We start from the raw sequence: 22,338 nt of genomic DNA on the forward strand, positions 1-22,338 counted from the left end.
GTTACTTTTACTACGTTACTTCCTCCATGCTGTGAATGCGCTTTTAAAATGTTAATTTATTCCCACCCGTATTCAGACAAGCGCCCTGTTTATTGGACAGATTAAGCGTCATTCACACATCACTGAGAGCTGTCAGCCAATCACAGAGTGGTATGCTGAACCCTGCGCGTGGAGCAGAAGGCGGGTTTAACCCTAAAACGGGTGTGCCACGGTTCACAAATATCCATTTCGCTGCCCTTCTGCCGCCATTTCGTCCACCTCGACCGAGCTGCAGAAAAAGGAGGAGAACTGCGCCGTTACAGCAAGCGAGCCGCTTTTCTGAGAGTTCAGAAGATTTCTGTGTTTAATTTTCTGTCGGAAAAGGAGAAGAAAAGCTGAAGATGTCGGCTGAAGGTGTAGCGGAGAAACAAGGCCAGGGGTAACGAACGCTACAGCTAATTTAGCTAACCCAGCTAACTAACCTGTGATTCTTTATTTATTTAATTAGCGATAGCATTAACTAGCTACGTAAACACAGTAAATGAATTGCTAGCTGAGATTTATCTCAAATATTTACGCTAGCTATGCTATGTAGCCTAGCTAACATTTAATTTCTGTTTTGTAAGCTTGTGCACGACTCCAAGACAACCTTAGCAACCATTGCTAACAAAGCCAGGCGAGGGCCCGCATTTGAATGCGTGCGCACTGTTCTAAACCTCGTAGCTTTAGAAAAAACTCTAAATACAGTTTTATCAGCAGTTTATTCAAGCTTAACATTAGCTACATGTAACTACGTTTATTGTATACGTTAAAATCATGGTAAGAAGTGAGTTAGCAACATTTTATGAACTGCGCGATATGAGCTAGTCGGATGGTTAGCTTCAGAATAAAGGCCCCCAGCCATGCCCCCGGATTCTGTTAGCTTGGTAGCTAACAAGTTTAGCCAACCTAGATTAGTTAGCTAAGTAACCGGCTATCTTATGTTACGCTTTTTCAGTGTTTGTTGCTCCAATAGGTCAAAATAAAACGTTACACTGTGCCTTGGACGATGTGACCAGTCATGTAACCAAACTAAACTAATAGCGTTTAGCTAAATTGTAAGTTACAGGAAGCAGCGTTAGCTAATGAGGTCCTGAAAAAGTTCCGCTGTTTGAACTTAAATTGTTAATCTAACTAAAGCTAATTGCACGACAAATGAAAACAGAACTATGTTAAATAACATGCATACCTCACTTTCATGCATATCTACTTAAATTCTGGAATTTTAAAGGCCAAATGTTAGTTAACTAGTGCTACAGTAAACCCAAACAGCTAGTTACGTTACCGTATAAAAAGCCACCTGTAATGTTGCATATTAATTGGTAGTTGGGATTTTAAAACTTCAAAAGTAACTTATAACCTAATTAACATGTTTAAGCTAAATTAGCTATCTTCTGTTGTGTAAGCTTACGCAAGCGTTAAAAACAGTAACGTGAGCTAAGCTAAATTGCTAACAAAGCCAGTCGAGGACCCGCATTGAATCTGTGCACTCTGTTCTAAACCACTTAACGTACCTATAGCCAAATCTATCACTCACATAGAACAAAATAAGCAGCTAAGCTAGCTTAACCCAGCTCATTTGTACTGGAAGTAGATAATGATTACGCTGAAAATATCTGAACCATTAAGTTAATTAATTAATCTAGCTTACTGCATGCCCAAAAGAGGGCAGGACTACATAGCGGCATACCTTTTAAATTAACCTTTCAGAATTTAACTAATAGATATGCATTAAAGTTTATGGTTCGTGGTCATGATCTTTTGTTCTCTTGTCAATTGGCTGAGCCTCTTTTAGAGCATGTTTGCACACATTAGCTGCATCTAAAAGGTACGAGTAATTGTGGGTTGAATAAAGTGTAAACTCATAACTTGTTTTACTTTTAATATTTTTTTTTTATGAATAGCTGATCCAACCTATTAAAAAAAAAAAAAAAAAAAAAAAGAGCCCAGGTGGTTTTCTCTGATTGAGCACAGGGGCTCCACTGTAGGGATTCAGGATTTTGCTGGTCAGTTATGTTTTGCATGTAGTGAAGCAAAACAAAAATTGTCAAGATATTTGTCTTGAAATATAATAAAGATCAAGTAAATAGAAACACTTAAGCAAAGTACAGATACATAAATTTATAAATACCCTAAAACTAAATTTTATATATGCTGCCCATTTATGTTTGTAAATGCTATTGTCTTCATTATTGCTGTAAAATGTACTTTTTTGCTTAAAGTTAATTTATTGTTTTCTTCTCTTTTAGAAATGCGGTAAATGGAAAGGCCGGCCATGAACCCAGGAAGGAAAGGTCATCAAAGCGTGGAGGGGGTAGATTTGAGCCCTATGGCAACCCTGCCAAGAGATACCGTGTGTTCGTGAGCAACATTCCCTATGATGTGAAGTGGCAGGCACTGAAAGACCTTATGAAAGACAAAGGTAAGTTTCAGCTGTTCAAGGTAGAGAGTTGTCGTTTTAGTTTGGGGGACTAGGCCCCCTTTTGCTTTCTAGATTTTGGAAAAAAAATTGGAAACTGAGGTGGTCTTAAACTATTGTTAGTAGCAAGCACTGTAGACCGGCAGATCTATATCTAAATCTCTGTCGGATATTGCTTTCAAATGGAAGGCTGTTGTGTAGCAGTGCAGTTCAAGCAGCATTTGCGGTTGCAGTGGGGTAGTGCCTTAAATTCCATTCTGGAAGTAATGGCACTCTAAGTGATGTGCAAGGCTTGGAGAGTTTGCTCTGAGCTTTGAGGTTTTGTTACCTATTCTTCTAAATGACTGGGGAAATCTTTCATATTGTTCTTTTGAGTTTTAAGATGAGTGAGCAAAAATGCATTCAAAATTCAGCCGTGCCTTGTTTGGCTGTTTTTACTTAAAATGGCACTATAGTATTTGGTGAATTTCTTGCTTAAAGACTAGGCTGTTAAACTGTGTGTGAATATATTTAGGGTGGAGTCAATACCCCAAGAGCAAGTTCTGTTGCAGAAAAGATTTAGTTACGATCTGTAGGCTATTGCACAAATAAATGCCTTGACCATTCTTCATAGCCTATGGTGTGCAAGCATGAGGAATATCTTTCGTGTCATTGTGGAAATTGCTGCTTGCAGAATTAAATTGCATTCTCTGTTTTTTAGGTATACCAGAATGAATGTGTTCACAGCAGATCTTCATATTGTACCCTTGACTGGAAGCGTGTTAGTTTTGTTGGGGTACAGGTCTACAGAGCAAAGCATCTTCTTAAGCTTGTCCTAGCCTTATTGGAGAAGTGGACAGTTTAATGATTGAGGTCATTCTTGTTGAGAATAATAGTGGATTTAGTATGTGGTTACTCACTCCACTATATTGCCAAAATGGGTCTGTAGGTGGCTATTTTTTTGTATGTTAACAGTCTGCAGAGTTGCAATTTTGAAGGCTTCATTACTTTGATTTCTTAAACAGAGGATCAGTTTTTGGAGACTGTTCAGTTGATCTCAATTCAAGGCTTGAACAGTGCTAACTCAGCAAGCCAAGCCTAGGTGGTGATACTGTGGTTGGGTTGGCAGTCGCTGCAACGTTTGAGCAGTCTGTTTGCAATAAAGTTGAGCACGCCTGGTTTAGATGTGTTGACTGGTTGTGCAGGTAACCTAATACCCAAAATTAAGAGTTTTTAAAAAGTTAAAATCAGTGTTTGATATCACATCCCAATTTAAGGGTTTTGTACGAATTGTGAATACGTAAGGATGGACTGTGACTTTTTGGTTATTAAGGGTGTTGGGATTTCTGGCAAGGACAGCTTAAGAAGTCAGTTTAACATGGCAGCTTGCTCTATGTAGACCTGTACCAGAACTGTGGTGCTGGAGAGAGGCTCTGGACTAGCAGGCCGAGCTCACGGTCACCGCCCGGTTGTGTCTCTGCTCTAAACTCCCATTGTTTTCTCGGCTTCTCTCCCTTGGTGTGTGTCGTCTGGAATCTGATTTGTAGTGGGTGAGGTAACATACGTGGAACACTTAATGGACGCGGAAGGCAAATCAAGGGTAAGTGCAAGAGCGAACCTCCATATGTCCGCTTGAGTTTTCTTATTACTTCTCCTTTCAAAGTGGGATGTTCAGACTTTGGGTTTGAAAGTTGAAAATGTCGTCGTGGGTGAGTCTTGGCTGAATGTCGATGCCGACTATGGTTCAGAGTGGAGCCATGAGGATGGTTCACAGCTCCATGGTAATTCTGGCTTTTGTGCATTCAGTCCCCAAGTGCATCATCGTTCTGCATTGCCTCTCGAGTCTGGCAGTAGTGAATGGTGTTCAGTAGCTAATCATGGTTTAAATGGCTTCAGTGATTCCAGTGATCCTTTGAAATGAAGTTGGGGAAAAAGGCTGAAGAACATCTTTGTCTTGATCGTGAAACGTTAATGTTAACTTACTGTTCTAATGTTGATCATTAAGTCGAAAGCCTTGGTATTCTACTGAATGTCAGTTCCATTGAGTTATGTAATTAGAGCACTGTAAGTGAACACCATAATGGCCCTTTATTGTTTGGAATGTGGTATATAATTAAGTGTGCTTTAGTGCAGTAATATTCCATGACTGTTGTCTAATTGTTTTTCTTCATCTTTTTGCTCATCTACCCATCTGCCTTAATTGATGCTTCATATGAATAATAAAGGGTTGTGCGTAAGTAATTTTCTTACCTTTTTTTTTTTTTTTTAAACTTATACACCTTGCCTTTTTTCATTTGACATTGTCCGTCTATGAATAACTGAATAACTGACCTTGCTCTCTTTGGTCTGACAGTGTGGTTGAATTCAGAACTGAAGAGCTAATGAAAAAGGCAGTGGAGAAGGTCAACAAACACAACTTGAATGGACGTCCCCTAAAAGTGAAGGAGGTAAGTGAGGCATAAAATGAGTTGCTGTTACAAGCACAAACTTTAATATATAGTGATAATATAGCTGTGTGTTCCGATGGTCTGCTTTAGAAAACACTTTTTTTCTTTTTTTGTCTGGTTATGGTAGAGAAAAGTAATCAGATATAAATGTGAAATCACCCTATATTCTTAACTGTCTGTGTGAGTAATTTTGGCATGTCAATCATTGTAGCCATATTGTACCTTCAGGACCCAGATGGATTGATTGCTCAGCGCGAGGCCCACAGAGCCCAGGGTGGTGGTGGAGGACCTCCTGGCGGCATGGGAGGTGGCATGGGCGGTGGAATGGGAGGTGGCATGGGTGGTGGAATGGGAGGTGGCATGGGTGGTGGAATGGGAGGCGGCATGGGCGGTGGAATGGGCATGGGTATGGGACCTGGGCCTGGAGGCCCCCCTATGGTGAACATCCCTCCAAGTCTCATGAACAACCCAAACATTCCCACTGAAATCATCCATGGTCTTCAGGCTGGCAAGATAGGAAGCACAGTCTTTGTTGCTAATGTAAGTGTGTTGTGTGGTTGTGCACAGTAAATGTCACTGGACTAATTTGTAAGATGTACATTTTCATAATGAGTTCTCTTGTGTTTTTGCAGCTTGATTATAAAGTTGGCTGGAAAAAGCTGAAGGAGGTGTTTGGCATGGCTGGGGTGGTGGTTCGTGCTGATATCCTAGAGGACAAGGATGGCAAGAGTAGAGGCATGGGGACAGTCACCTTTGAAATGGCCATTGAAGCTGTCCAAGCAGTCTGTATCCTTACAGCACAATTGAGTTAGAATTGCTTAAGAGTCAGCTGTGCTTAATGCTCTTCTATTATCTATATATCAGTGGCATTTAAGTTATGTTGGAATAATGTTGCAATAGTGTCTGTGTGTGTCTGTTGTGGTATATTAAAATGATAGTTGTGAACTTGTGTAATGTTTTCCTTAACCTAAATTTTAGCCATGTTAAATGGACAGCTCCTGTTCAACCGGACAATGCATGTGAAGCTGGTAAGTTCAATTCATAAATATTATTCATTAACATTTATTAAGTAGCACCAAAATTAAATTGGGTTACAAACAAAACCAAATGAAAAAGCAGTGCTATTTCAGTCAAATGTTTTAATTCTCAGATAAATGCAGAGATTTTTGTGAACAAATGCTACCTGAGTTGGTCCAAGTTATCTTAGCTGATGCTCTCTTTCTTTGCCCAGTGATTTAATATATTCATTTTGACTAATATTCTGTGCATGCCCAATAAAAAAAATGTTTATGGCTTCATTACAGGATGAGAAGTCTTTGCCAAAGGGAGACTTTGCACCCCCTGAGAGACCACCTGCACTACCTCGTGAGTGAAACTTCATCATCACCCCTGCTTCTAGAATCAAACACCCTGTCATGTATTTTCACATCAAAGAAATGCTTTTTCTAATTAATTTCTTACCTTTTGTCTGATCTTATTCAGGTGGTCTTAGTGGAATTGGTCTTGGACTTGGTCCTGGTGGGCAGCCCATTGATGCTACACAACTGAACAGAGGTGGTGGAATGGGAGGTGGCAACATGGGGCCTGGAGGTGACCGTTTTTTCCTTTACCTTGTTAATTAACTTGTGTGCTTCATACCCCCTGCATGGACCTCAACCAACCATTCATTCAATCATTTTTTTTGTAGGCATGGATGGAATGGGATTTGGTGGCATGGGTAGAATGGGAGGTATGTTGTTGGGACATTTACATCAACCATTGTTCATTCCTTGTTTTTATGTAGTTAAACTTACAAGGCCTTCATGTGTGTTTTTAAAATACGACCTCTGGATTTGTCACGGTTTCAAGTTATAAACAAATGGATTAATATCCCCTTAACTATTGGGCTTGGGTGCTGAAACACCTGGTTACTTTGAAACAAGTATCTGTATTGTGTTAAGATAAGATCTTTGCCACATGGATTTAAACTTGGTAGTCAAGTGCTTCTGCAGTTATTCAGACTAAAATCAGTTTGCTATATGGGACACAGTGTGATAGTAAAGTCGTCATGCAGCACAGTTTATTTGTACTTTTACTGTGCTTAAGATGGTTGTCTCAGTTCTCAATTTTACCTTTCCATGTGCATGATTTTACATGTATTCTCACAAAGCACAAGATCTGTGTGACAGTTATTTATTTTTATTTCTTACTGGTTTTGAGTGGTTTTGTTTATTAAATGCATTTTGTATGCACTTGCATTGTTTTAATATTTCTAAAGTGCATTTCGTTTAAATGCACAATGTGTTAAAAGTAGTGGTTTTATATGACTTGGCCTTCTCCAGATATAATCCTGATACTCATGAAGTGACCAGGTGTTAATGTATCTTTCACAGCCATCAGCACTTTTATGTAGATTACATTTTTAAAATTCTGCACACATTTTACACAATTTTCATTGTGTGGGTTTTTTCCCCTAGGCATGGATAATTTTGGTGGTGGTGGTGGAGGAGGAATGAACAACATGGATCGTTTTGGGCCTTCTGGAATGGGGAGGATGAATGGTGAGTAAACTATTTGATGTAGATACTCTTGCCTATGATCAGCATAGGGTTTTTAGGAATAGAGAAATAAAAAAATATTTATATTATGTGTCTATTCTAAACAATAAAGGTCCCAACATGAGTTAGCTAAGGCAACTGCATGCATTATTTTGAATGCACAGAATAGCCATAGCTGATCATAAATACAAACAGTTGTAGTTTAATTTTACTAGCCTTAATACAGAATGTCATGCCGACAGCCCTGTACAACTCGAGGTAAAATTTTACTCAAAAGAATTAAAATTTTCCTGCAGATATGGATCGTGGAATTGGAGCCGCTTTCGATAGAGAATTTGGTGGTCGTAATGAGATGAGCATGTCCCGTAACAGCTTTGGGGATTCCTTCGACAGAACAATGGGTAAGTGTTTTGTTTATGGTACGCTGTATTTTTAGCAGATGCTTTTATGCAAAATGACTTAAAAATAATGAGGTACCAAACCAATTGATGAGATGAAAAAGAAATTAAGACAAAAGTAAAAGGATAATTTTGGGATGAAGGAAGAAAGGAGGTGGAGCAGGAAATTAAGTTAGAAGTAGTTTGCTAAAGGTGAAAGGGAGTCTTTTAAGATGTTGAGTGTAGCCAGGGACATTCCTGCTGTGGTAGTGGTGGGTAGTTTGTTCCACCAGCGTGAAACTAGGAAGGAGAACAGAATTGCTTTGTCAGTCATTTGATTTTGAAATTACGCATCTTCCCTGATCCCATCATGTGATCAGAAATTGGTGACCTCCCTAATGTTGTGTGGTGTTCACTTGAGGAGCGCAGTGGCCTGGGGGTGTTCTAAATTTATGCTTGGGTTTTGATTGTACGTTCTTATGATCCAGATTTGTAAATATCTCCTTCTGTATTGCAGGCAGCTCTATGGGTATGGATCGTATGAGTTCCAGCATGGACCGGCTGGGTTCCAGCATGGATCGTATGGGAGGACTGGACCGCATGGGTGGGATGGATCGGATGGACCGTGTGTCTGACCTTGACAGGCTAGGTTCTGGATTTGACCGTATGGGCTCAGGCTTGGATCGTCTGGGCCCCAGTATGGACAGACTGGGATCTGGCTTAGACCGCATGAGCTCCAGCATGGACCGCCTCGGTCCTTCCAGCTTTGACCGCTTGGGCCCCTCCAGCCTTGACCGCATGAGTGCAGGTATGGATTTCGGTTCACCCATGGGCATGGACAGAATGAATACCAGTCTAGACCGCATGGGCTCCAACTTTGACCGCATGGGTTCCGGTGGGCTCGACCGCTTCTCTGGGCCAGGGATGGATCGTATGGGCTCCAGTATGGACCGCATGGGTTCCGGTGGTGTGGGAGGACAGTTTGACAGGGGTTCAGACATGGATCGTGGTAACTTCGGCGGTTTCGGTTCAGGAGGACAAGGAGGGGCTGGACCTAATGCAAGGAAAGGCTGTCAGATTTTTGTCAGAAATGTAAGTCCGTTTAAGCAATTTGTTAAGTCCATTAAAAGTCATTAAAGGAAAAATGCTGTTTCGTTTTCAAACATGTTTTATCTTTCTTGCAGCTGCCATTTGATTTCACCTGGAAGATGCTGAAGGATGCCTTCAATTCCTGTGGTAAGTATCCTATTGCTGTTCAGCTATTATTACTCTTAAAATGCTTTATTGTTCCTAACTTATTATTTTTGTCTTTGTTCATCAGGTATGGTGCAGTATGCAGACATCAAGATGGAGAACGGCAAGTCGAAGGGCTGTGGTGTGGTTCGCTTTGATAATCCTGAAACCGCAGAGAGGGCTTGCCGCACCATGAACGGCTATCGGCTGAATGGCAGGGAGATTGACGTGAGGATCGACAGAAACGCATAATTGTCCACAGATTCTGTTCTAGTTCTACTGTCTTCACTTTATATTCAGGCTTTCCAGATGTCCCACATGTTCCTTTGTGTTTTTTGGTTCTTTACAATTGTGTACTAGTGCAGAAATGTTGCACTTTTAGTTTTTGCTTGCTTAAAATTTTTTTAGAGACCAAATTTTATTTGTATTTCTCACCCTTCCCACTTTTATTGTTATGCTCTTCAAAAATGGCCTTTGTTAAAGGCTTACCAATAAATTTGAAACATTGAGACATTTCTGTCCTGCTTGCAGTTTGTATTAATGACATTGTTTTGGAGGGGAAATGAACTGCTTATATGAAACTTATTTAACGTAGGTGATGTCAAAGTGCTTAGATGACTCTTAACTACTGTTTCACACAGCTAATGTCACAGATTAGGGAATTTACTAGGGGACTGTTCACTCAGCAGTTTAAGTTGTCTAAATTAGGATTTTTAGGATATTTTCTTTTATTTAAATTGGACATTTTGAACAGTTTATGCTCTTAAACTGCAAGAAAACAATGCTTGATTTTTGCCAACATCACGGTAAGCATTAGTGATTTACAGTGGCAGACAGCTTGATTTTGATTTCACCATGATGGGTTCAGGTTTTTTGGATGTGGCCAAATGACCTTTTTTTTTGGTAATTTTGCATCATTTGGTTTCTTTTTATTCATTTTTAACAGTGATTTAAAATGGAAATGGAATAATTTGCTTTGGTGGCTCTACATCTTGTCTGCCTGCTAACCTCAAGCCCTGTTTGGACACATTTAGTTTTACCTAGGGAGGTAGGGTAAAGTAATTCTTACTAATCAATCTCAGTAATTATAGTCTCACTTGAATGGGCCATGTAAATTTTTCACAGACTGCATCAGTACAGATTTTCGAGATTTATAACGTCTAGAATGTTTCCAATTCTTATGCCCATGTTTGTTGACTTTGCAGCATAAAACTGAACAATTCTTTTATAGATTTTATTTGCCATGTCCAGATAGCTCCAGAAGCACTGAAAATCATTGATAGAGCTGTGATGGAACTGAAACTTAAAGCAGAACAAACACAAATTTTAAGAGTTGAATTTTTTTTTTCTTTAGATTGACCGTGTTTCTGTCGACTTCTTGAGTATATCAATAAAGATTAATTAGCCTGTCGCAGAATAAGCCATGCAAGCTTCAGCCATGAAACTACCTCCTCTGTGTTTCACAGATGAGCTGATGTGATTCTTGACAATTTGTATAAAACAGGTTTTAATTGTTTAAAAAAAGTTGAATTACAAAATCTTAAGGTTTATTGTTAGTATTTGGAGATGCAGAGTCTATTCTATAGTATGTGCTACATAGGTGAGTAGTAGATGCTCTATGTGCCCCAAATGATGTAATGCACCTACTATGAAAACGCATAATAATGAATTGAGAGAGAGAGGGTTGAACGATAGGGAATATTGCATTAACAAAAATAAAAATACAATAATAAAAAATCACAGGTCATACTGGTATTTACTGTGATCAGTAATTCAATTTCTAGACTGTTGAAACGAGTTTTTTTTGTCAGACAGAAAACCTGACGGTGGTGATAAGAACCTCCTCTTTCACATGATCTGCAGGAGTAATTAGACGTCTTAAAAAGTATGCATTTGTCACAAACTAATATAATATTTTTAATATAAAACTGACAGTGTTGACATGTTATAGTTGTGACAGTAGCAATGTCCAAAAAATTGAGTTTAAGAGAAAAATAAGCGTATAGGAGCTTGAGTGTTCTGCAAACATGCAATAAATTCGAAGGTTTAGGATGGGGTCCTTAGAAATGTAGATGACCTTGTAGTTTCCTGATTTTATTGCTTTTATGTGGGACACATTAAAGTAACCACAAAATAATAGCAAGTATTGTTCAAAACTCAGTTTAAAGTTTTTTAATGTTGTATTTATGTAGTAAAGATAATATTCAACTCATATTGATTTAACTCAGCTCGATATGTTAATGGTATTGATTGCTGTATTTAGTTGTTTGATATTTTGGTAATTGTCGTACGTTAACGTTGCGCTTTTGGGGTGGCGTGTTACGTGTCAGTAGGGCACGTATATATTTTTTTTGTGTGTGTTTTCTCTTCCCTTGCTCTCTCTACTCTCTATTTTATATTCTCTGAAGGTTGTGTTGAACGCTGCATTGCCGTTTGGCTGTGTCTACCGTCCAATTGAAATCGCTGCTGTTGAAATGGGCGGTCCTTGGCAGGTGAGTGGATTCACCTGTGTCGGCGTGGGGGAAAGCGTGCTGTTTGTTTTACATGAGAGATTGTTGGCTGTGGAGTTCTATCGCTCCGGCGAAGTTTTGGAAATTTAGCCTCTGTGTTTTATATATCAAACTCTCGCTTTTCCCAAACATTTAGTTCTTTCTCTCTCTGGACTCTCAGCGACGTGTGGACGGGTTTGACTGGGCGCGCCTGAACACAACACGTAGTTCACTCTCCGTTAGACACTCCAGGTAAGGGTCGAGTGCCACTGCTTGTACTTTTTTCTCTTGGTTAGGTTAGTCCTGGCTGGGTAGGCAAGGTGTTATTTTCATTTTAACTCATCCTCAATCTAACTCTTATTTTTGCTGTCTTATTTTTACCGCGGCCAGGCCCTCTGCACTTAGAAAACGCTCGGTCGCGCTATCTAACTTTACACCGAAAATGTTTTACTGTAGCCGCGTGCACAGCGCACAGAGACTAACAATGGAACAGAAGCTAGTTTTACAGCTAAATAAATATTAATTAACGAGGTCTAATCAACAAATATACAACAGAAGAACTACTGCTTATCTGTAGAACAGTGTAACGTTTTGGAAATGTTTGGCGTTATAAGCAAATCAAATTATCATATCACAGCCCTATATTCTTAAAGATCATTCTCGTGGATCCCAGATATATGTTTAAAGTCACATTACTGTATCATTTTGGAGTAATTGGATACCAAAAATGTTAATTCAGTTTTGTATAAAAGAGATTTCGGCGTGCTACAAAACCAAAGAAATCAAATTATCAAATTAGACCATGAAACCCTTGAAGAAGACATTCCATACTATTAATGTCATGCATATTAGGTGATTTTACTGTATAATTTTGGATACCAATGGGATACTGGAATGACTATTTGCGTTTGCATAAACCAGATTTCAAAGTCCTATACCAAACCAAAACCAAAAAGACATATTTTCTAAGTTTGGTATCCAATTACTCCCAAATGATACAGTAAAATCACTTTATATGCCAGGCATTAATAGTATGGAGTGTATTCTCCCAGATTTTCTTGATGTCATTGGATAACATCATCAACATTGATTTGCTGGTTTATAGGACTCAAAAATCTGGTTTATGCACAATTGAATAGACATTTCTTCTAATTTTTGTATCCAATTACTGCAAAACAATACAGCAATATCACTTGTTTCTCAAGCCATTATTAGTATATAATGTGTTCTTTAAGATTTTCTTAGTGGCATTGGATTTGATTTGCTGGTTTTATAGGAATGTGGTTTATGCACAACCAAATAGACATTTTTCCTAAGTTTGGTATCCAATTACTGCAAAATAATACAGTAAAATCACTTGTTACTCATATCATTAACAGTTTGGAATGTGTTTTTCAAGGTTTTCATTGAGTGATTGGATAACAATTTGATTTGCTGGTTTTATAGAACTCCAAAATCTGGTTAATGCACAATCGAATAGACATTTTTCCTTTTCAAGTTTGGCATCCACTTACTCCAAAATGGTACAGTGAAATCTCTTTATATGCAAGTCTTTAAAAGTTTGGAATGTGTTCAAGGTTTTCTCGGTGTCATTGGATAACAATTTGATTTGCTGGTTTTAATGAACTCTGAAATTTCCTGTATGCACAATCGAATAGACATGTTTTCCAAGGTTTGGTATCCAATTACTCCAAAATGATACAATATCACTTGTTACTCATGTTATTAATAGTATGTTAAGTTTTCTTTAAGACTGTCTTGGTTTTATTGGATAACAATTTGATTTGCTAGTTTTATAGGACTCTGAAATCTAATTTATTCAAAAGTGAATAGACTTTTTTTTTCCTAAGTTTGGTATCTAATTACTCCAAAATGATACAGTAATATCACTTGTTACTTGTATTATTAATAGCATGTTCCTTAAGGGTTTTGTGGATAACAATTTGATTTGCTGGTTTTATTGGATCTGGTTTATGCAAAAGTGAATAGACATGTTTGGTATCCAATTACCCCAAAATGATAGTTATATCACTTTAAACATATATCTGGGATACATGAGTATATGATCTTTAAGAATTTAGTGCTTTGATATGATAATTTGATTTGCTTATGTAATATGACTCCAAACATTTCCAAAACGTTTCACTGTTCTACAGATAAGCAGTAGTCCTTCTGTTGTATATTTGTTGATTAGACCTCGTTAATTCATATTTATTTAGGTGAAAAACTAGTTTCTTTTCTATTTTCAGTCTCTGTACGAGAAGCACGAGTCTCTGCTCCTGCGGGTGCGCTGTGCACGCGGCTAATTTTACTGTCTTAAATCATATGTGGAGTTAAAATCTCTCTACGCCTAGATACAACTGAGGGAAACGTAACAGACTGATTCAAGGTGCCTAAATTGTATTCTGGCTGTTCACTGAATCTGACCTTTTCAGTTGTTCACTGCCACACAAATACCAGTGTGTTATGAACTCTCTCAAAGCTTCCATACAAAATATGTATGTGCCTTTTGGTTGTAAGTGACCACGGCTGAAGGCCGCATGTTTTCCCAGGCAGTTAAGTCTCTTGGTAAATATCCCTCTTTTTTAGGAGCTTAGAGCTCTGATTTAAGAAATCTGCTGAAAGAGGTATTATAACCTTGGAGTGAAGCTCAATTGCAATTTTTACAGTGTATAAATAGTATTTTTAAACCCAGATTTTTTTTTTTTTTTACCTTAGGAGTAGAAAAATTAGTACGACTGCCTGTGCACGTCTCTATGCTATAATTTTGTCCCATGTCTTGTGCTCAGTTCCAGCAGTAAATTGTGAAGTCTGACTCTCTGTTGTGGATGAGGTTAGAGTTAAATGGACTTTTGGTGTAGTAAAACATGATTAAAAGTGCTAACCTTTGATGAATAGCACACCTCCATTCTCCCACAGCAATTTTAACAGTTTGTCCAAACACGCTTCAGACTGGGTGATACGGGGCATAATTTGTCCCAATAAATTAGCTTTTTACACTTTTATTCAGGCTCAAAGTAGCTTCACACCTCTTTGCTAGAATCTGGAGAGCCTTGAAATTTAAAACAAGGCATTAATAACCTTGCACAAAAAAAATGTGCACAAAAAAAATGCAAAAAAAAAAATGCACAAAAAGCTTATTAAAAAAATCTTTATAACACTAGCTTCAGCTCCGAGCGCCGCCATTACTCCTGGCGCCGGCTGCTACACTATGCAGAGTCTATGCCCCGTGTCACCCAGTCTGAAAGGTTTTGGACAAACTGTTAAAATTTCTAGATCTCTCATTTACCTTTATCATTTCTTTAGGGTTGGATGGTGGGTAATGGAAGAGATATTGTGTTCACTGCTATTTTTGGCAGTTTGGTCTCTTGTTCTAAATGAAGCTTAAATAGGATTTTAAAAAAGGAATTTATTCTGTGGTGTAACAAACATTTTATTATGTTTTATAGATACACTATAGATATAGGGTTCGGTGAAGTTCAGAAAAATATACAAAAATACATTTAAAAATAATTCAAACGAACTTAACAGAAATTTACAATTGTATCCTTGTGGTGTAAAATGTGTAAACACTGATGAGTTACATATAGTTTAAAGTTTAATACAAGTTATTTGAACACTAACAGAGAGATATGTTCTCTTGGACAGTGTTAAATTCAACTCTTAGAGTTTATTTAACAGTGTTAATTTTGCTGTGTAGATTTGTATACATTCTCAACTTGTAAATATTGTAATGAAATTACATTTGGTGACTTTACTAAAAATTGAACTTTGTTCCAATGTCTGGTTATAAAACATGTAGCTGCTAATGTAAAAAAAAAAAAAAAAAATCTACCTAAAAGTGTGTAAATTGCGTAGCCACTGTCATCTTATTTGTCTATGCTGATGTACTATACTGTGCAAATCAGTCATATATTTTTTGATGTCCTGTAGTTAAATTACATTACTCCTTCTCCCAGTGTAAAACCAATCCTGAGCAGAGTTGTACAGAACCAGGGAAGAGTCAGATGAAGACAAATCAAGTTATTCAACAGAACAAAATTTTATTTGTCAAGTTTGTTTGTCAAGATAGCAACTGGACAGAACTGTGCAAATAGTAACCCCTCTAATAACTCACTCACTGTAATCTCACAGACCCAGAAAGAACATCTCCTGCAGCATCTGTATTAGTTAATGTTAAACTGATGTTTGGCTGCACAGAATCTCAGAAATGACATAACAGATATAGGTACAGACCTAAACAACAGACAAAATAAGTGTCTTCACAATATTTTTTCTTTTTTTTTAGTGTGCGTTAAAAATCCATGCATCCATGTTTTGAATTCGTGGTGGGCTTCGGACCACGTGACAAGAAGTGAGTCGAGAAACACCGATACTGACATCAACAAGTAGGTAACAAATCTCCTCTCCCACAGTTTAACTGCACACGGCAGCGACGACGTCAAAACATTCTCAACAAGACCTTCACGCTTACTGCAGATTTACCACTTCATATGTACAGATGAACAGGTGAGAATCCAGCCTCTTCACATGATTTTTACTCTCACAAATAAAAGGGGGGAAAATAAACACTTAAAACATTAAAACGGAGAAATTCACACATAGTTAGGGTAGCCTGAAACGAGAGGTCTGAAAGTCTTCTTGGCACGTTTATGGCAAGTGTCGCACCTGGTATTAACAGCTTTTATTAGGAAACCAATTAATATTTCTGCATAATTAAATGGTTAACATGATAGGAGTTTGTCAAAAATGTTTTTTTTTTTAAACTGAAACATATACTGCTTGTGGTTTTAGAGGAATTGAAACTACTTACCTAAAACTATTTTACTTTCAAAAAGTGAATCAAAATGTCTGGAGTAAGTTTACTTTACTATAGTTTCTGACTAGTTTTCTGATTAAATTTACAGTGAACAACTGTCTTGAACAGTATCACAACTTAGCTGCACCATAAAAAAAAAAAACTGGTATTTTGCTGCTCTGTGATAATAAATATTTCCATATTAAAAATAGAGTTTAGCAGAAGTCATTTGTCATTTATACATCTGTTTATATTAATAATGCTCAGTGGGTCCAAAATTAGAGTTAAATAAATAAACTATACTAAACATGTAACGTCTGCCTTTTGTAGATATGCCATGGACAATTAGAAATGTGCACATTGATAATACACTGTGCAACATTAATTCACATATTCTTAATGTTTTTTTAACCACCACATTATGCAGAAACTGTGAACTGAATTCCCCTTTAAGAAAAAGCTGTGTACATCTAAATGGCTTATTTGGGACAGCGTGTATTAAACACTGTGTTTGTGCAGAAAGGCATCTTCTTTCTGGGCAGGCAGCATTAATCTATGGAGCTTTTCCAAAGCATGGTACCTCCTTTACTTTACTCATTTTGGTAGGGTGAATAAAGGGTGTGTAAAACCACAAATTCAGTGTTACAGAAATTGATCTTTTTTTTCCATCTGAAAAACCATAAACAGCTCAAATCACCCACTCAGAAGTAGCTGGTGAGCACTAGTGTAGCTTGGATATGTTATAAATGGCTAGGTTTAAGTTATTAAGATATATAGTTATTAAGATCTATATAGCGATTCTCTCCAGCCAATCAGCACTCTAAAAGGTTTACATGTAGCTCTTTGTCCTTAATCAGGTTGCTAAGAACTATTTGAGCAGATATTCAAATTTTACCTTGTCCAGGTACCAAATACCAAATTTGATTAGTTAAAAAAAAAAACGAAACGTTGAGTTAAGTAAAGTATTGTAGATACCATACAATAGAAAAGCACCACTAGATCTGTGTTCAAGAATCCAAAAGGCTCTGTGGACAAGATTCACTGAACACAGAAATGTAATAATTAAAATAAAATAAAACATAGCAGAAAACAAATAAAAAGGCAGGAATGTTAAATTATGGACTTCTTTGTATATCATGGTCAACCGGTCTGAACACTGTGCTTTAAGCTGTTAATATTTACAAACATTCAAATTCAAAAATTATATATATATAAAAAGAAAAAAAATCTGTACAAGATAAAAAAAGATTTAACATTTAGTTATACACATGACAAAACAATTAAACATTAGTTATTACTATATAGAAAAAAAAACATTGAGTAGTTTCATCTGAATGCAGTATCCCCTCTCTGAAATGAAGAAAAATCACTAAATCAGATGTGTAAATGTAGATATATATAAATTAGGCATTGCTTGTTTTCTTGTTAGAAGCTTTACAGGACAGATTAAATGGCTAAATTGAGCTGCAGTACTGTTACTCAACACTAGGTGGAACTGTTGCCCACTCACTCATGCTGCTTATGGCTACAGGCTGTACTGTGCATAGTGTAGACGCTAAAAGACTCATTATAAAACATGTCTGTGATTCTTTCACTAAACTAAAATTTTGTTTCTACAACACAAGTTTCATTGCTTCCACTGAATTTGAGCCGTCCTATATAATCCGTCCTAAATAGCAAAGAAACATTTGCTTTATTTTTAAATGATATCTATATAGTTTTATTTTTATTTAAATTTTATTGGTATTTTTGTGTGTGCAGAGAATTGTGGATAACCAAATGCTGCACTTCTAATTGATCCATAACTTTATCTATTATGTTTTCTATTTGTCCATAATATGTTTTTATCTGTATATTTATCCTTCAGTCTTTTATTTTCATCATTCTAAGTTAAAATGTAGATTTTTAATTCTCCAGTGTAACTTCCTCAAAATGTGCTTCATATAATTAAAATGAAAGTTATTTTTAAAACTGCTTGACCATGTCAAAAAAATGTTTCCACAAACAAACCAAAGTCAACCAACCGAATGACCTGACTGCACACACGACTGAGAAAGCACATAAACCTGTGGGTGATGGTAGCCGTATTCCACCAGTGGTCCTCCTCCTGCCTGAAGAGATAGATGGGTTCAGGTGCTCGCATTGTGTTTCTCTGCTGTTCCACTGTGAGAGGGAATACTGCATTGCTGTGTTTGTGTTGTTTAGTAGTGTTCTGTAGGCCTCGACTCCTTTCGCACTGGCCTGGCAGAGGATCTGATCTGCTCTCTCCTCATTGGCTGAGGCCTGTACGAGTCCTACTGGCCCTCTTTGGGTGAGGAGGGCGGCTGACTGCTTGCTGAAGTCTTGAGGGATCCCAGTGTTTTACTGAACCAGGAGTTTTTGGCAGCTTGGACTTCGTTCATCAACACTCCTCTCTGGTGCTCCAGCTCCTGATGCAACACAGAAATAGTGAGGAACATGAAGGATCTGCTATTTGGATGAAAATGTTATTTTTTTTAAAAGGGACAATCTAGACCAATGTACATTTCGATACGTTAATATTTTTTTTGATGTGCTAACAAACAGTACATTCACGCAAAATAAATTTTACTTAAAGAGCTCACTGGTTGCCCAGCCCAACATGAAGTTCTGGCCATTTTTACAGAGAAGAACAGTAGGTTATTCAGCCTGTAATTTTCTCTGAGGACGTCTGAGATCCAGACAACCACCCCCCCATGAAAGAGAACCCCCTCCCCCCAGGACCCCCTGAGAAACTAATCCCATCCGGTTAGGCTTTTGTCTAGGATTGGCAATTCTTGTTCAGGCCAGGGACCAGGTCTGATGTTCATGACTTTTTGGGGACTTACTGCAAGGACTGAGTTACAATCCACTGTCCTACAGCCTAGAAGCAATCAATTCTATACTCAGCAGAAGAGAGTGTGTACGTTAGTGAGGTTGGGTGTGCAGTGGTGGTGATGTAAGGTCTGACCTGGATCCTGCACTTTGCCTCTACAAGCTGCAGTTTGGTCTGGGCCAGTTCCAGTTCCAGCTCTCGAAGCTGCGCCTTCAGAGAGTCCTTCTCCTCGTCTACGTCCGTGTCACGGTTATCCTGCGTCACTGCGGGCATGTGCAGCGGCCCATCCTTATTGAACACTTCCCTACAACGCTCACATGACATCACTTTACTCTGAAACACACATCAAATATACAGATAAGTAACCTGTAACTTCATTCATTCATTCTTTTTACATCTTACTAATAAAAATAATGAGTTACCTTCTCAAAAGTGACCAGCCTTACAGAATTACTCAATTACTCAAAAGGGTACAATGGACAACTCATCCAGGAGATCCCAAAAGAACCCACAACAACATCTAAAGAACTGCAGGACTCACTTGCCCCAGTTAGGTTAGTGTTAATGATTCAATAACAAGAAAGAGACAAAATGGTATCAATGAGAGAGTTCCAAGACAAAAATCACTGCTGAGACAAAAGTGGAACTTTTTGAAAGGTGTGTTTTCTGTTACATCTGGCGTAAAACTAACACAATTTCAGAAAAAGGACATCATACTGAACGTAAAACATGGTGGGTAATGATTTGGAGTTGCTTTGATGATTTAGGATCTGGACAAATTGCTGTAATAAATAAAACCAGGAATTCTGCGAGTTATTGCAAATGCTTGTTTGTGCTAAGGTTTAGGGGCAAATTCTTTTCTTTTTACACAGGGCCAGGTTTGTTTGGATATATTTTTTCCCTTAATAAATGAAATTATCATTTAAAAACTGCTTTTTATATTTACTCTGGTTTTCTTTGAAAAAACATCTGTGAGTGGCAGCATCTGGTTAGAGACTCCACACTCATATCCCACAGGCCAGTGCAGCAAACCATGCACAGCAACTTCCATGAAACATTATTCTAGTGCCAACTGCTATGACGTTTGGCATATCAGTGTACTGTATATTGTCCGTATTGCTCCTATACTGTACCTTGACTAAATCCAGCTCCTCTTTGGTGGCGGCCTGCTGCTTCTCCAGTCTGGTGCTCAGCTGAGAGCAAATCTGGGACAGGAAGACAGACAGAAAATATTAAACATTATCAGCATTGCCCTGGAGGTAAATTCAGAGCTGGGTTTACAGAGGGACACAATATAGCCATTACATCTAAATCTCCTTACCCGAGGCACGACCAGCTTATTTGTACAGAATATTTCCTTCACAGAGGTCAAATTAAATACACAATACAAAGATGTACATAAATGAGTGAATAAATAAAGAAAATAATAATGAACATAAATCCTACATAACAAACTAAAAAATGAAGAACAAAAGAATTGATTTATATGAGAAGATAATAAAATTAGTAACATATCAAAATGGAATAAGATCTAAAGAGCAGTGTTGAAGTGCTGAAAGAAAGGTGCAGGCTTCAGAGCAAATAGAGACATTTTATCCTGGATTTAAAAACTATATTAGAGGATCATGTGAGATCTTGTAGGACTCCAGTTCCAGTTTTATGTAGCATTAAAGCTAAATGATGCATCACCATGTTTAGCTCAAGGTAAACTAGATGACCTTTGGCCTGTTTCTGAGAGCAGTACTTACTACATATCACTATATATTACATATTGGTGCTGCATTCTGGATTTTAGCAGGATCTTTCTGGTATGTTCTGTAGCTCACTGGTAGTCAGTGTTGTGATTTAGAATCAGAGTAATGTGCTCTAATGTTCTCTTAGTATTGTTAGCTTACCTGTTTGTACTCTGCAATAATGGCTGTCGTCTTCTTAATCTCACTCTCTGCTTTCTCCAGCTCTCTCCGAAACACTTCCTTTAACTGAACAACAAAACCATGCACAAAGTTTTTATTTTATATATTTTTTATATTATATAATAACAGAAAAAGTAAACATTAAAAACAATCCTACATAAATAACAGACATTACTGTGGTTAAAAATAGGTGCCAGATTTGAAATTTGGGCTGGAAACTAATCCAGTCTGCCTATTAAATAAAGACCCCACATTACCAACGGCCACTTTCTGATCAAGTTCAATCACTTCTCGTAACTGCACATACAGAACATCTCCATTTCAACCAGGGGCAGGAAAACAGTTACAGTCAGCAGCTGAACCTGCTTTGGGGGTATTCTAATTCCAAAAAAAAAAAAAAAAAAAAAAAAACCTGCCTCAGGTCACGGTTTCTGTAAATCTTTTTTACAGCAATGCTTATACTAATTTTCCTAAACCTGATTTACACTTGAAAACATAAATATGAATGTGGGCAGTAATATGAAAGAGTATAATACTGTATGAATGTTAATCAGGTTCTGCAGCTTTAAATAGCAGCATTAGCGATCTAAAGCTAAAGCTCACCTGAGCCGTCTCTTCCTCCTGTCTTCTCTTCTCCTCCTCTGTCTCCACCAGCCTCTGCTTGGTGTTCAGCAGCTCTTTGTTCAGCACATCAGCCTTGTCCTCCGCCTGCAGCCAAGCAAACAAACACACACACACACACACTTAATTTAGTCTTTTTTTATATATCATATTCTATTTTAAATAATATAAAACCAATTTTATTTAGACACATTTTTTGCAGCGCTTTCTATAATAAGTATAATAAATAAAATATTGTAATTAAACATAGTTTACATAGTTTAGTATATATTACAACTATATATATATATATATATATATATATAGTTAATAATACTAAAGTCATCCAAACGATCAATAAACATGTGTTAAGCATTAATTAAGTGTTAAACAAACCAAAATATGTTTTATACTTTAGATTCCTCTTGCTTAGATGACAGCTTTGCACATCTTGGCTGGATTTTCTTATTCAGCTGTATAAGTTAGAGTCGCCTGGAATAGCTTTCAGTTAACAGCTGTGCTGAACTTGTCAAGAGTTAATCACTTGAATTTCTTGAACTTTTAAAAACCTTTACAAGTCTTTTCAAAGACCATGTAAAACGTCATGATGAAACTGGCTCTCATCAGGACCACCCCAGGAAAGAAGGACCAAGAGTTTACTGTAAGTATAAGTTCAAGACTCAGAAACCGTTAAT

The 22,338-nt window shown here is 37.5% G+C and overlaps 2 protein-coding genes across 8 annotated transcripts in view; one reads left to right on the forward strand and one right to left on the reverse strand.

The window, feature by feature from the left end:
• Positions 1-214: 214 nt before the first annotated feature.
• On the forward strand, positions 215-9,521 carry hnrnpm (heterogeneous nuclear ribonucleoprotein M). Of its 5 annotated transcripts, none has more exons than XM_049465620.1 (16): positions 215-418; positions 2,268-2,440; positions 3,964-4,649; positions 4,770-4,863; positions 5,092-5,182; positions 5,219-5,403; positions 5,496-5,649; positions 5,842-5,891; positions 6,168-6,228; positions 6,346-6,453; positions 6,551-6,592; positions 7,320-7,403; positions 7,697-7,801; positions 8,295-8,869; positions 8,962-9,013; positions 9,099-9,521. In XM_049465620.1, the coding sequence occupies exons 4-16, from the start codon at positions 4,798-4,800 to the stop codon at positions 9,260-9,262; spliced, it is 1,737 nt and encodes a 578-aa protein (XP_049321577.1). In that variant the 5' UTR covers positions 215-418; positions 2,268-2,440; positions 3,964-4,649; positions 4,770-4,797; the 3' UTR covers positions 9,263-9,521. The 5 variants fall into 5 exon arrangements, with proteins under 5 accessions (XP_049321577.1, XP_049321580.1, XP_049321579.1 ...); XM_049465623.1 differs by having other exon boundaries at positions 5,243-5,403; XM_049465622.1 differs by having other exon boundaries at positions 5,092-5,170.
• Positions 9,522-15,517: 5,996 nt separating this feature from the next.
• rabgap1l (RAB GTPase activating protein 1-like) overlaps positions 15,518-22,338 on the reverse strand; it is a 152,653-nt gene continuing 145,832 nt past the window's right edge. For 2 of the 3 annotated variants that reach the window (XM_007252655.4, XM_007252657.4), the window contains 5 exons: positions 21,647-21,751; positions 21,026-21,109; positions 20,264-20,335; positions 19,266-19,463; positions 15,518-18,726 (listed from right to left, as the gene is read on the reverse strand). In XM_007252655.4, coding sequence (XP_007252717.3) covers positions 18,592-18,726; positions 19,266-19,463; positions 20,264-20,335; positions 21,026-21,109; positions 21,647-21,751 — 594 coding nt within the window. In that variant the 3' untranslated portion in view covers positions 15,518-18,591. Of the gene's footprint in view, positions 18,727-19,265; positions 19,464-20,263; positions 20,336-21,025; positions 21,110-21,184; positions 21,422-21,646; positions 21,752-22,338 lie in introns of those variants that run through there. The other variant, XM_049466009.1, reaches the window with a different exon arrangement.

This window comes from Astyanax mexicanus, chromosome 16, assembly GCF_023375975.1.
Source record: "Astyanax mexicanus isolate ESR-SI-001 chromosome 16, AstMex3_surface, whole genome shotgun sequence".
In the NCBI taxonomy this organism is placed as follows: domain Eukaryota; kingdom Metazoa; phylum Chordata; class Actinopteri; order Characiformes; family Acestrorhamphidae; genus Astyanax; species Astyanax mexicanus.

Bases quoted from the DNA above. Each gene is read 5' to 3' on its own strand.
- hnrnpm (XM_007252651.4), top strand. From the start codon at position 381: ATGTCGGCTGAAGGTGTAGCGGAGAAACAAGGCCAGGG. The intron at 7,404-7,696 runs GTGAGTAAACTA...ATTTTCCTGCAG, and splicing joins TGGAATGGGGAGGATGAATG to ATATGGATCGTGGAATTGGA. The intron at 8,870-8,961 runs GTAAGTCCGTTT...TCTTTCTTGCAG, and splicing joins GTCAGATTTTTGTCAGAAAT to CTGCCATTTGATTTCACCTG.